General features: G+C 39.1%; 1 protein-coding gene across 7 annotated transcripts in view; it reads left to right on the forward strand.

Moving 5' to 3' along the window:
* The window catches only part of LOC131676604 (TOX high mobility group box family member 3-like), a 275,645-nt gene that overhangs the window by 163,923 nt on the left and 96,363 nt on the right, over positions 1–15,359 (forward strand). For all 7 annotated transcript variants that reach the window (XM_058955772.1, XM_058955801.1, XM_058955753.1 and 4 more), the window contains 3 exons: positions 8,346–8,632; positions 10,138–10,405; positions 10,498–10,637. In XM_058955772.1, coding sequence (XP_058811755.1) covers positions 8,346–8,632; positions 10,138–10,405; positions 10,498–10,637 — 695 coding nt within the window. The remainder of the gene's footprint in view (positions 1–8,345; positions 8,633–10,137; positions 10,406–10,497; positions 10,638–15,359) is intronic.

The raw sequence follows: 15,359 nt of genomic DNA on the forward strand, positions 1-15,359 counted from the left end.
ATCTAGTAAGTTTTCTACTGAGCTTATCCGGTCGTTGAGATTTTTCCGCGGCGATAAAAAATCTGTGGTCACGTAATTCTTCGGAAGGGAATAAAGCCGTTGGTCCCCGGTACATGAGTTGATAGGTCGATATCTAGTCTAGATAGTGGAATCACTTCTTTGGCGTTGGTGGTTTACAAAGAGATACATTCTAGAGAAACACTATTGCATCCAATGCAATACTAGAAACACTCACATTTTTTTTTTTTTATTTTGGGAACTCACATAACAAATGAAAGCATCTAAGTGTTCATTAAATTTTTATGTTAATGGCAAGTTATTCAAAGAGAATTTTGGAATGAAAAATACCAGAAAAAATTATGGTTCTCATTTCGGTTTGGCTTAATACAGGTCAAATGAACTCATGCATGTCTCTGAGATTCTTAAGCTTCTAATGGAATCATTATAAGACTGGTTTATATGCAGTGAGTTATGAGATATTAAGGTGTTTTTTCCTCGGTGTAGGATTGGCTCTATTGCCGCTTTTAATATTTCCAAGCATAGATATAAACTACTTATAAAAAATTCTTTTTAATTTTGTTCTGGAGCCAAAATAATCTTATTGGTTGTGGTCTCCCATGCCGGTGAAACGTGTAAAGTTTCGTCCGAATCTATGATGGTCGATCAAGATTTTAACGATTTACGAACGGATCTTTCTCTTATGAAACATATACAGTTTTAAAAGGCGAGTAACGGGTGGCAAATAAAATTTTAGAATTTTTTAAGGTCCCTGTGAAGCAGTACACGCTGCGTTAGTTTCTGAGCCCCGGCTCGACTGAAATAATATTTGGCTGAACAGCTGTTCTTTTGAAAACTTGTGAACAGCTTATCAACCAAATCAACAAGGAGCGTAGCAAATGTCATTCCGATCGAGCAGAAGCTCGGAGTGAACCGCTATGTAACGCCAGAGTATACTGCTTCATTCACAACCAGCCCTCTGGTAACCCTATGCCAACATATGGAGTTAACTCCTGTTACTCATTCAATAACGCAGAACAGACATTATCAATGAGTTAATATTGTTCATATACTCTTGCATAATGCGTTTAGAGAAGTTAGAGTGGTTAAACCGGTGTTTATGTTTTCTTTTTATTCAATTTTCCCTTAAGGGGTTACACATTTTTGTCAGGATTAAAAAAATCGAATTTTTGATAATTAGATATTCTGAAACTATATACGCTGAGGAAAATTTTCTCAAAATTTTATTAAGATCGGAATACTACAACTTGAGTTACATCTATTCATAGACCGCAGCCCATTGACCACTCGTAGGCGGTGCGTAGTGTTTGATATGCTAGGCTGTTGACTCGCTGCAGCGACAGTAAAATTCAATTATCTCGGAGTCGTATTTTATTGAAATGTTTATTCGAGGCGATCACGCTATCTCAGGAACCAAATAATCGATCAATCTGAAATTTTCACTGGTTGTTCCTTATTATATTAGCTACTTTGAGTACAAAAATAATTTTACTGGAAAGACCACATTATTTTTTTCCGATCGGAAAACTCAATTTGTGATGCGCGTGAAAAATAAGTGCCCAACTTATGACCTTATAATGGGTTAATCTAGTTTTAATGGCTCTACCGCTCTTACAATCCAAAATTTGTATAAATTAATTTGCCAAATTTCTCAATTTGGATCTCCAAAATTCGCCCATGTCCAAAAAAATGAACAGTCACCAGTAGGGAGCGTTTATTCTACTCCGAAGAAGAAAGTGGTCCTAATACCCTAATTTTTCATTTAAGAAGTGATCCCGATGAGTTTTTTTTAACATGATGTGATTTTCGGACACCCTAGTGTGCATGTGTTAGTCCTCTCGCGCCCCTTCCTGCTAGTATTTTTTGTTTGGCTTATGCTTGCTCAATTTTGCTCAAAATGCTTTCGAAACAAGAAGCATTTCGCCAGGGTGTTGCACTGCTGTTCTACGAACCGCACAGAAATCTCGTCAAAAATTATACAGTATAATATTTTAAAAGCTAAGATGCATCATCGACTGTTTACCACATGCTAAGATCCCCAATAACTACCACAATAGATATAAATACTGGTCGCAGTGGTTCGTCTCCTACAAAAATAACTACTCGCAAGCAAGGTAGTGGAAGAACAGCCAAAATTATGGAGGAAAAAGGACTTCTTTCTTTTTCTATTGCCTTCAACAACAAGGATTCACTGAGTCAACGAGATGCCGCAAAAGAAAACCAGTATATCTGCAAAACATTGAAAAGAGGTGAAATGAAGTGCCGAAAGAAGACAAGATCTCCGGAATACACTGAGCCACATATTTGGACGCTGCAATCTCAATGTCACTGGTTGATAAAAAATTATTCCGTAAATATCTTGTTTTGGACGACGAAAGTTACTTCTCTTTTTTGAAGACGTACATTCTCGGTAACGATCGGTACTATTCCAACGATAGTTCTACTGCATATGCGAAGATAAAAAGGTTAAGCAAAAGCTTAAACAGAAAGTGATTTTGTAAATTGCCATTTCCTAGAGAGATATTTCAAGTCCTCTGTATTTTTTTTAATTCGTATATTTGACACAGCTCATAGCGGTAGCTTAACGGAGCCGTGGATATTTTATGTGTTTACAATATATAAAAATAAATATACGAAAAAATAATATTGTACAAATATAGGATCTCGTGCGCGTAACTTTTTATTGCGAGCGGAGACCTTCTTTCGTGGGGGCGAAAAATTTGTCTCACGATGGTCATTTGATCCTCTCTTGTTTTTCTTGTGCAGGTCGAAACTGGCTTGGTGTCCGCGATCAGATGTTCTTCCCTGCTTCTTGCACTTACACGCAGAAGAATCAGGCCTTTTTGAATCAACAAAACGTTTAGTTGAATCTAAAACTGAAATGGGCGTTTTTCGAAAGCGTATATTTGGTTTAGTTCAACAAATACTTCTGTTTACATTTTAAATAAATACATTGTTGAATCAAAATGAAATTTGTTAGATCTAACTGATCCTTTTGTTAAAAACCAACAGAATCTTTGTTTAATTTCAACTAAGTTTGAGTTGTTCTCTCCTTTGGTTAATACAAAAGATTTGTTTTTGTTTCTTCGAACTTGTTTGTTCGGTTAAACTTACCATGATTTTGTTGTTTCAAACGAAATATTTGTTGAAACTATTGAAAAGCCAACGAATGAATTTGTAGATAATTTCAACTAACAGTGTTGATTGAATCAATCCTGAATTTTGTTTGTCACTATATCAAACGGGAAAATTATTATTTAAAACCAAAATTTGTTTATTTTTACTAATTTTTTTTTCTGCGTGTACAACTGACCAGTGTAAATCCGTCGCCATTGTTACTACCTTCCTTGTCGTTGTTGCGTACAGTTGATTTTACTGTATCGATTTTGCTGGCTATTTTCGGCAAATTTAAGAATAAGAGAAACGAAAGCAATAAAATTGAAAGACGGATAGGTATTATATATACCGAAACAGTTATAAACATAAAACGGAAGACTAGGACTAGGAATCATCAGTACATCAGCAAAACATTGTAGGCTCACTAGGCAGTCTCATATGGAGCGACTGAAAATAAAAGTGGCAAGTTTCAAAAATATTAGAATATAAAAATCGGCAATAAACTTAAAATCGGACGGATTTATGTCAGCATAAGAATCGCTTAAAAAGTTCCCACCCGTAAGACTCAGCAAGGTTAAACCATCAGTATAAAATCCGGTTAAAAATAAATAAATCCTACGCAGGAGCATCCGTATATCGTGATGTTCAAGATTAAAAGTCGGTTAAAAACCACTTTGTAAGAATCGGAAATGATATTTCCGGTTTTCAAACTGAAAGTTTTTTTTATCCGACTCTTAAAAAAGAAAAGTCCCTGTCCGATTTTTATACTTGAAATTTGTATCCGGTTTTTGTATTCTAATATATTTTAAACGGGTTTTACAAAGCCTATTCTTATCTTGCGACTTTTATTTTCCGTCGCTCATATGGACATGATCGAAAGGAAATGTGAAGAATCCTTTGTCTTCTTCTGGTAGGAGTTAGGCTTTCCGCCCAAGTCTACTGCATGGTCGTTGATTGAACATAACTCATCATCATGTTTTACCGGCGTTGGCCTGCCTAGTACTAGTATCCGTTTTAAGTTTATAACTGATTCGCTCTAGAATATCCATCCATCTTTCAATTTCATTGCTTTCGTTTCTCTTAGGCTTAAATTTATCAAAAATGGTCAACAAAATCGATGCAGTAGAACCTTGAGGCAATTAAAATATAGTAACACAGTTGATTTTGGGGTGCTGGATGTTTCTTTTACGGTTGTCATTATAGCCTGAATAGCTGTCACAAATTTGGCCACCGTTTGTGCTGCAGGCATTGGTATTGGTAACTCTTTTTTAGGGTTGATTTACCGTAGATGAGTTGGCAATCGGTTGAGATGCTTTCCTCTGCATCTTCTGAGCAAGGTTGTCCGTGATGTGCTACCTGATTACAATTCTTACACGTGGAGTTTGCCTCTCATGGGTGCATAGCGTAGTTTGCTGAAATGTGGTTCCGTGAATTTCGAGCGTTATTTTCAAGTATGCAAAAACACTATTAGAAGTTCCCGGGAAGAAGTTTCTCCTAGTATCAGGTGTAACAGATTCTACTTCTCCGCTTCGCGACTCGCATTTTGCGATTGGCTCAGGAGGGGTACGAGGTGATAAGTGATATAGCTTTACATCTATATAGGGTGAAGTGCCTATTTTCACCATACTAAGGAGGGCGCCTCACTGGTTCATTAATTACTCGGCCTACAAACAATGGAATGCGTACAAATTGGCATCAACAGCTCTGCTTCGTTGTTAAGTACCAAGATAATAACATACATGATCTGAAAACAGTGAAATTCTCGTGTTTGAGCGCAACGAAAACACGAATCGAGTGCCCCTATTGTTGCACTACCATTTGACTCAATGCGTTAAACAAAGATGGCAGACACTGTTCTAACCAACGGTTTCAAATGGGTATCGTGATAATAGAAACATAGCGATAATGGGCTCATCACCCTACTCATTTTCAATATACAGGGTGTTTGGTTCATGGTTAAGAATCTCTCGGGGGGGTGATGGACTGCCATATTTGGAGAAAAAAATTGTTCTACACATACCATCAAATCTCAACCGTTACAGAGTTATTGAACTTTTTGTGTAAAAAACTTATTTGTCTTAAAATACCTCTAACTTTAAAAGTATACTTTGTATTTTAAATATTTCAGTTCCATTCGAAAGGTGAGAAAATTTCGTATTGAATGGTGTTCTCATATCTTTTAAGTAATTAGTTTTAATTACCTTTTAGCTGTAAAGTAGTTAAAAGTTAGTGTTTTTGAGGAGGTTTTTGCTAATTTTCTCGAAATAATGAAGTGTGATTATAGAAATATCCATTATCCAAAAGTTGGGCTTTAGGACAATTCATAATTTGTTCTTGGACGTCATATTTCTATCTCTTCTCATATCTTTGTAACTTCATTACTATACTTTTCCTGCAACCGACTTGCAAGTGCTTAAAAGACTCTAATCTAAAAAATATGCTTTCTATCGTTATTTACAAGATTTCATTGGAAAGCTGTGAAAATGTCCTATCAGTGTATGTACAAATATCTTTTAGTTAAGTGTACTAAATGATTTTTTACTAACGAAATAACTCAAAATTTGTGTTTTTTTGGAGTTTTTTAATTATTCTAATTATTAATCAACAAAATTTATCGTTACTATTGTTCATTTGATACCCCTTAATGTTCTCTATAATTTTTTATTTGACACTTTGTCTATATCTCTTTTCATTTTGCTGCTATTTAATAGTTAACACAGCATGAGCTCGCCACAAATGTAGTGGGTTCGAAATCGCTATTTTTGCATATGAAACGATGTGATAAAAACGATTTTGAGTCGAAACCAAAAGAGATAATTGAATGGAGTCAAAGAAAGAACTGTAGAACTTGCTGAGATGCATTATTTCCATGATAATAATGGTGATGTTTATTATTTACTATTTAAAGAAAATTAACGAAAATGCTAATAATAGCGCTAACTTTAAACTAATTTACTTTTAAAAGAATACTAAATTCACTTAACTGCAAGGTATTAATACATTTTTCACTGTAAAATTTTCCTGGCTTTCGAATAAAAAGAAAAAAAGTACAATAAGTGCCATAATTTTTCAATTAGAGCTGGTACTAGTGAAAATGAGATAAAAATATCCAAGTTGAATAACCCAAAATCGTGAAAATAAGAAAAGGTAAGTGTATCATGTCAAAGAACGAATTAAGCAGCTCATCAAAACTAACAATCTGAGTTATTAAAATGATGAGGTTAACTATTAGGATTTTCAAGAAATGAACGAAAAATCGTTTAAAATTGTTTAATTTTCAATAAATTACTTTGAAAAGGCTACTTAAACTCATTGGCTGAAACATGTCAGGGCATCACTCAATGCGAAATTTTCTCGCCTTTCGAATGGAACTAAAACATTTAAAATACAAAGTATACTTTTAAAGTTAGAGGTATTTAAGGACAAATAAGTTTTTTACACAAAAAGTTCAATAACTCTGTAACGGTTGAGATTTGATAGTATGTGTAGAACAATTTTTTTCTCCAAATAGTGCAGTCTATCACCCCCCGAGAGATTCTTAACCATGAACCAAACACCCTGTATACGGGAATCTTAATTCCAACGTTGTCAGTTTCAACAACGTGTTTTAAGTTGTTCTGCAAAACGAAACGCTTGGCTTGTGCTAACGCGTTGAATGATATTAACACTGCATTGCGAAGATGATGATACTGAAGGTACAGGACTTCCGTAAGCCTGAGTTGCACTTCACCTTCAGAAGGTATTCCACTTCACAGAAACTCGGTCGTAGTGAACAACATTTTAAGTCATCGACCACGGCGTTGGGTCGAAGCAGAGATGCGAATTTTCAACAGGTTGTTTTGAACTTGTATGAGGAACATATCTCAAATCATGCCCTACTATGTTCAATTCGCAGTTGTTCGTTTGCAACATTCAAACAGCCGAGTTGGTTTGTATATCAATCAAGTTGTGTACCAGAACGAATGTTTTAAGTAAATTTTGATCCCGTTTCGACAAAAACATCATAAAGATGGACAATACGTGTTTTGAACGCCTAAAACGTCATCGCATTACGCAAAAAAACAATGTCGTTCCTAAATATCCATTTGTACCCAAAAACAACAATCCGACTAATCTGTCTCAGTGTCGCCCAATCGTCTGGTGCATACCGAGAATACGAAATAAATAAATAAATCTCGCGTTTTTTTTTTGAAAAGGGCCAATAAGCATGCTGTCAAAATTCACTTTGAGAGTAAATTCTGTACAAACCATAAATCGCCGATTATAAATCACAGCAACAGACGAAAAATGTTAATATCCATTCTTGGCGAATTACGGTTTGTCGGGAATTGTCTCTCAAAGTGAATTTTTACAGCATGCTTATTGGCCCTACTCAAAAAACACGCGAGAAATAAACAAATAAATACCACCAAAGTTATGTGCAAAAACTGTCAAAAATTAGACTGGCTTTCGTACAGCTAAGCTATGGTGGCCATATGTCCAAAATCATATTCAAACATTATTGCCATAAATCAATCGTTTGAATAAACCAAAAATATGGATATTAAATTTTCGAGTAAGGTCACCATGCAATTTGAAATGAATCGAATTGTTTTTATTAGTTCAAAACTTTTTCCAAACCATCTAGAATAAGAAAAATCGGTATTGTTGCCAGAAACAATCTTCTACCGGTCGTGCATGACAATTAGCGGTGGCGCCAATCACCGTGAAAACTGGATCATGAAGCGGACATTTTCATACTAAGTTTAGAAAATAAATGTTTTTGTTCGATAAACTAATTTTATCAGCGTGTAAAATTTGCTATTCAGTTATATTTGATTATGAAATGTCAGATCTATAAAAAATCAGTGCGGAAATTTGAATATATGTCGAACTAGCAGAACCCCTTTAAGTAAGTATCGTAGTATCATGTTTTGTGATGATGATCAACGAGTGTGAATCTTTCTGTATACCCACAGAATTGGTAACCTATTGCAATCGCTCCAAAATTGTCACTAATTTACATTCAATGTTCGGATGATTTACATTCAATATGTTATATCTGCCTTTTCTATAGCGTCGCTAGATTAACTGAGGTTCGAGATATTTTAGACATTATCATAACTGCATAAAATCCATTGCATAACAAGCAGCCAAAAATTTCCACAGCCAATGCATAGTAAACGTATTCACTTCAATAGAAATAAATTATTTCCTCTTGCACTTTGCAGACATTCCACACACCTTCGTTTGGCGACGAGGAATTTGACATTCCCACAATGAACGCCCATCTTCAGCAACAACAGCAGCAGCAGCAACAGCAGCACCAGCATCAGCAGCAGCAACAGCAGCATTCTCATCAAACGCATCAAATGGAACAGCATCAGTATCAAATGCACAATAATGGTCAACCACCGCCCCATCTGGGAATGTTAAATGAGCAGCAACAACCACAACAACAACAACAACAGCAACAATACAATCAATGGCATCAGGAATCACATATAAATCACCACAGGTATGCGCAGCTTCGGGGTCTCTTTTATGCACATATGCCTTTGTCTTCCTGCACCCCTATCAACACCCATTGTAGTAGATGGGTAGAGTTTATGCGAAAATAACATGTTAATAAGACTAGCAATTCAGACGAAACTTTAGAGACAGTAACAATGACACCTCTTGCGGGTAAAGGTGGTACTATTTAACGCCTGAAAGTATACGCAACGGTTGTATTCACATTGAAGCTTTCGACCTTGATGAGATAAACTGCGCATAACCGCACATTTGTCTCATATTATATGGAATTCAATTTCTACATGCTACTGACTTGAATTATAGGCAGTAAAAGTGTTTGTATGGAGAAAGGGAAGAGTTGGCCCTCTTCTTAATATGTTCTCTTCTAGACATGTTGTCTTCAGGTTGTGCCTACCCTGAGATGTATAGCTGTAGCTCTGTCCATGTATGTACATTATAGGGTAATGAGTCTATTTTGGCCTTATTAAGGAGGACGCCGCACAATTTCATTAATTAGTCGGCCTTCAATCGATGGTATGCCTCTGAATTGATATCACTATCTTTGATGCATTCGTTCCTAGCAACCAAAAATGACCCGAGTAAACACAACGAAAACTTATATCGAGTGCCCTAACTTTCACCATACAATTTGAACCAATGCGTTGAACATAGCTGAGAGACGCTGCTTTAAACGGTGATCATTGCAACAGGGTGAAAATATCATCATTACCCTAATATAGTATTCAACTGACTGATTCCAGTTTGTATTGTCGTCTTACGAAGGTATAATGAGAAAAACATCTTAGATTATGTTGCTATTGCCACTCTACCAATTTCAACGTGTAAGCTTACTTAGCGTATGCTGCCCCTGCTCCACGCGTTGGCCCAAATGATTGGATGAGAATTGTGGCGCTCGATTCGTATTTAATATTTCTGGAGAAAACTTTTATTAAAACTTAAGTAACAATGAGGTCTTTCTTTTCCATTCATTACTCGGTCGTTTCAACATTTACTTCTCAACTCGTTGCATAATATTTTAGTAAAAACCGTCGGCTTTCGAAATGAGCCGTAAAATTAGTGCAAGGTTTTATAGTGACGTCGTAATCATCGAAAGAGTGTATAAATAAAAAGCTCACAGTGTTACTTACGATCTAACCTTAAATTTCTCCAAATTTGTTTAAATACGTGTATCGCTGGAGAAAATTATCAATAGGACTGTTTCTCTTCAACTTCATTATTTCAGGATCTGTACTGAAATATTATTGGTAAATTTTGTTTTAGCACCAAAGTTATCTGAAGGGATAGTAAACAAAAGGAATAGTTCATTGTTACCAGGTTTTATAGAATATTTACCCTAGAATTTATGTTCATGTATTTTCCCGATCCATTCTTACTCATTACCCCTTCGTTGCATACAGCATTTTTAATGGAAAGGGGTTACTTCTTTGTTCGAATTACTAACAATTTCTGAAATCTGGTTTTATTTCGCTCTCCCAAACAATCCGTTAGTCCGTACCCGATGCAGTCGCCGAATCAACCCACATATCATCAGCTGAACAGCCCTAGTCCTAACAATCCGAACGCGACACTACACGTGCTACAGCCACCGCAACAGTCGCCTCAGATGCCAACGCAGATGTCACCACCGGTAAGCTCCGGTGCGCCCGTCGGCGGTCCTGGGGGATTTGTGGGCCGGTCCCCACCCCAGGCAGGTGGACATCACATAGGCGGTAACGAGCTTGGAACAACCAGCGAGGACAGCGATGATGCCATTCCGGTAGGTATTCTACTACTATATATATTTTGGATTTCGCCGCTTTTTCACTTGCACCAATTGTATGCTGTTGTTCTTGTTTTCGTTATCAACAGGCCAACACGTTGAAGCGGCCGTCGCCGGAACCGGTGTTCGATGGCGACTCTAGCAGTACTAAGTCCTGTTCTGCGTCGTTAGCGAAAAAACCAAAGGTAGCCAAGAAGAAAAAGAAACGGGACCCCAATGAGCCTCAAAAGTAAGTACTTTTCAAATTATCGTATCTGCTAAAAATAGGCATGCTTAGTGGCAAGTAGAAAAATCAACAATCGAATCAAACCAACAACAGTGAAAAGTAGTTTCACAATATGAGTAGGGTACGCGTGCTTAATATAGGGATTAGAGTTGCCAGTCATATACCTTTTCCTCTACAGCACATTTTGAGTTCTTTTTGTGGCACTGAATGCTTGTGCTAATTTTGGGAGCGATTGGTTGCTCATTGGCTTTCCACATAAAGTTTATATGAGATCTAGCATGTGAAAACCTACTTTTACCCACGCATCTCTGCTAATGTGTTTTATATTTTTCTAAAATTTTAAACACTAATACAATTGAAAGCTAGACTACAATAAAACAAAAAAATGGCGCTAGCAGTATTATTTGTAAAAAAAAAATAAAATTAAACTTGTACATTACAGTGATGTCATGATTTTGTCAGTCCTTGTCTGTCGAGTTTATCATAGAATTTAATCATAAACTATTGAAGGGCATATATATAGTGAAATTGGAATAAATGGCATCTGATTTCAGAGATCTGTTACGGATATCTTTAGACCTTTCATTTCCCATTTCGTTCACCTGCATCTTACTTTTGGCATTTGCGTCAAGTTGTATACCATACCCGCTAAAAGTCGAATGTCATATTGAAATCGAAACTTGATGTTGCCGGCAATGATTATTCAGGTTATCCTATGACATCAAACAGAAATTATTTAGGGTAAATCCGTGTGAGATGCCGCACCGTTTTGAAAATCGATATTTTTTCAAAAATACAGAGCCGTAGCAATCCTGTTTTGCGTGAGGGGCAAATTTTTTTGGGTAAAATTAACGTATATTAACTTTTTCCTTCATCGTCTCGCTCGTTACAAGATAAAAACAAAAAAATGATTCACTCTTAGTCGTTAAGAAATAGGAAAAATCATCACCGAAAAATATCAACTAAAAACGACAACATTCATGAACGGTGACTAAAACCTGGAAACACAAATAGGAAAAAAGAGAATCGTTGCCAGAAGACCCAGCCCTTGGTCGGCAGCTACTACGTGATTTGGTCTTTAATGTGGATGAAGAGGTTGCGCAATGTCGCGACACGGATCCAATGTCGCGCCCCAGGATCCCGAAGCTGCAGTATTCTTTTAAGTTGACCTGTGAACTTCAGGTCATGAATGGTAGCGTGCTCCCAATTCACGTGGAATTTGTGCAGAACATGGAAGTATTTTGTGCTGCAGTGACAATCGTAAGATGTTTACGTTTTCGACTTACACTTATAGGCTACCCGTCTCAACATCACCGGGAAAATCAAATACCTCCAAGATAGCGGAAATTGGAGAGTCAGATCTCGAACAACTCTGCCGCTATCATTGCACCTACTGAGCTTCGCATGCTGGGAGCTCGCTAGCTGACGAAAAAACATGACACACTAATACAGTAAGGGAGTGTCTTATCAAAATGGCTAAGGCGTCACACTTCTATGACCAAATAAGCCACAAGAAGCCCAATTTCAGCGAAAGTCTACCGGATATCAGCGATGTTATTCCCCGTACAATATCGCGAAGAGCAACAGTGGCATAGGCGCGAGAAGAAATGAGCAGGCGAAGAAATCGACGTGATGTCAGCTGTCTCCGTCGAAACCAATGATGTACGCGAGGGTACACAGTATCTTAGAAATTGGGCGTTACGCGAACCCCGTTTATCGCCGGATTTCATCACCAGTGGTACCACAATTCTCATCCCCAAGGATATACCAATTATCTGTCTAACAAAACTGCACAAGATTATGAGCACCTTCATCACTACATACGTAAGGGCCCACTATTAGAAGAATAACATCCTGACAGAGGAGCAGAAGGGATGTAAGAAAAACACACAAGACTGAAAAGATCAGCCCATTCTCGATGCAGTCATTGTTGGAGAAGTAATGTGTAACCAATGGAACCTTTATATGGCCTATATCGATTACAAGAAGACATACAACTTCATACCGCACTCGCTCCTCATCAAGGTATTAAAGATGTATAAAGTTGATCCTGTAGTCTCAGGTTCCTACGGCAGGTGATAGAGAGAGGAACGACATAATTGCTCAGCTCACAAGTGGAAAAGGCGTTTTGCGGTCTAGAATGCTTCGCATCTTGACGGGGACCTTCCAAGACGATTCTCACTAGGACACCTCAATGACTATCACCGCATGACCATCAGATAAGGTTTAGAGAAAGCTCACCGGAAGAGACGTCCCACACTTTCTACGTGGACGATATCAAGATCTATGCTGACACGACAGAACGACTGGGTGTAGTCATCAAACTAGCCAAAAGAATTATTGGTGACATCGGCAGCGCGGTTGGCCTAGAGAAATGCCGATCTGCTCAGCTACTACCAGGGCGATTGGTCGAGACTGGAGACTGCGAGATCGACGAAGGTGAGATGACTCGGGACACGGTTCGCGGCGAATCATATCAGTATATTGGATTCCTGCAGCTCCCCGGGATTCGCCACACCGACTGTTTACGCCGGGATCTGGCCGATACTCAAGCCCGGGAAACAGTGAAACACAACACACAACCGGACGAACAGCACCCAAACAGGAAAACTAAACAAACTGGGCTGGCCCCGCACAGGCCAGCAAAAGGGCGTTCTGTTCTGCCTTCTGCAATCACTTTTAGCCCGCGCAACACTAAAAGTCTATGTTCTAGAACAAGCAACATTTATTTACACTATGTACATGATTGTTATATTTAAATTTCACTGCTTCGATTTTTATTCTAAGTCCCGGTCTGTGGGGATCCGGCCGTGCGACGTATGCACGGCAAGCGCGACGCACAGTCAGTTGTGCTGGACTGTCTTGATCGGCGATAAACTTTGTACTCCTTGGTACCGCTCCCACAGGCATGGTAAATTATCAAGATCGCCCCGAATGTGTGCGATCATCTTCAATCTACGGCGACGAATTTGCGTGGAAATCACCGGACTGCAAAAAGTATTGTTGCTCATCTCCAGTGATAATTGGCAGCAATCAGCTGGGTAACGATGATGTTAGTTTGCCTTCGGTTTGCGTGTGCGCCTGCTGATCGAAATTGAAGAATAATGTTATCTGTTCCCCGGGGGTGAAAATATTTGATTTGGCACACTATTTGCGGGTGTCGATTTGGGGGGTCAAAATGATTATCTGGTACGATGTTCACTTCGGCGTGAACATTCTCCCCGCCTTGAATTATCAAGGAAATTCAACTATTAGTTGCTTAGGCCACCGAGATGGGCCGAGCCAATCTTGAACTACTGGAATATCGATAATGCTGGTTCTTGCGATGACGTAGAACGGTCCGGAAACTGTCCGGAGATTGTGTTCCTAGGTGAAGGTGACTTATCGACGGCGATCACAGAAAATTACTGTGCGGTCCAGTCTGCTACCGGAGTGGTGATCCCGTGACGTCACAAACGTTCGTGGTGATGAGAATAGATTTCATACCGATATTCTGTCGGGATGATGCTCGTATAGGGTGTAGTCCGATATTCTGTCGGGATGATAATCATAAAGCGTCGGTGGTGCGGCGATTAGTGCACCTACGGTCTTGATCAAACGGAAATTCTGTCCGGATGGATGTGCGTACAGACTATAGTGCGGTGAGTAAAGATCACGATGAAAGCTGAAATAATAGAAATCTGTACGCAAACGTCGTTGCTGCTGAGCGAAAAAATGGTACTTAACTGTAGTCAAGTCACAGCCGGGGGGTTCGGAGAACCCACCGGCGAGGCTTGTGCTCTTTACAGATGCTTCAGGAACTGCTCGATTCCCCCGAGCTTGGGCCAGGATCTCGTCTGGCGACTCTATACCCTGAGTGAGGGCCGGGATCTCGTCCGGCGGGTGTGTTTGCTGCTATGGCTTCGTTGATGGTGATGACAAAACCGCTTCGTCGTAACTTACTGTGTGTAGTGATGCGATGTGATCAACTTTGTGGTGCAATCCGTACATCCGTGGACGGATTACACGCAAAAAGATGGATTCCTCCGGTCCAACCACAAGGAGTGCGTTGAGGAACAGAATCCCGCGGAAAGTTGATCCAGGATGGGGTGAGCTGACGGATGACGTGGTAAATTTGGCGAATGTCACTTTCCGGTTGCATGATTTCTGGCGAATACGCGATCATAAATCCACCAAATCGCCCTTTGGTGGGACCAGAAAACACCAACGGTAAAATATGAAGCACTTGGTTGCTTCCCAGGTCGGAAAGTGACTCGACATCCGTGTGTGGTTGTGTGTGTGAGAGAATCGTCCTTCGGTCGTCTTTGACGGGAAAAGTGAAGCCAATTGCTTCCAGGAAGTACGAATCGTGCGTGTATGCGGGTTGACGTTGTGCGCATTTTGGCCACCAGAGATCCTTAATGTGCCTAGTGTGCGTGTACGGGGTACGATACAGCTCTAATGCCGGTAGAGCAAATCTAGTGCAGGCTTATGTAGGGAAAACACGATCACGCGCCGTTTCGATTGTCTGTTGGCGACACATACGAAGAACAGCGTTCTGTGCTGCACTAGATGAAGCGGGGGTCGGTTTGTAGCGAATTGATGACGTGGGATTTGGCATCTGATGCCACACTATGGCTCCTTTCGAGTGTGAATCGGGCTGGTAGTCTTCGTCGTAGGGTGCTCACTAATATGTGATGACGTAAATGGCTCACAACGGTGCTTGTCCCGAAGAATCGCAGCGAA

This window comes from Topomyia yanbarensis, chromosome 1 (assembly GCF_030247195.1).
Source record: "Topomyia yanbarensis strain Yona2022 chromosome 1, ASM3024719v1, whole genome shotgun sequence".
Classification (NCBI taxonomy): domain Eukaryota; kingdom Metazoa; phylum Arthropoda; class Insecta; order Diptera; family Culicidae; genus Topomyia; species Topomyia yanbarensis.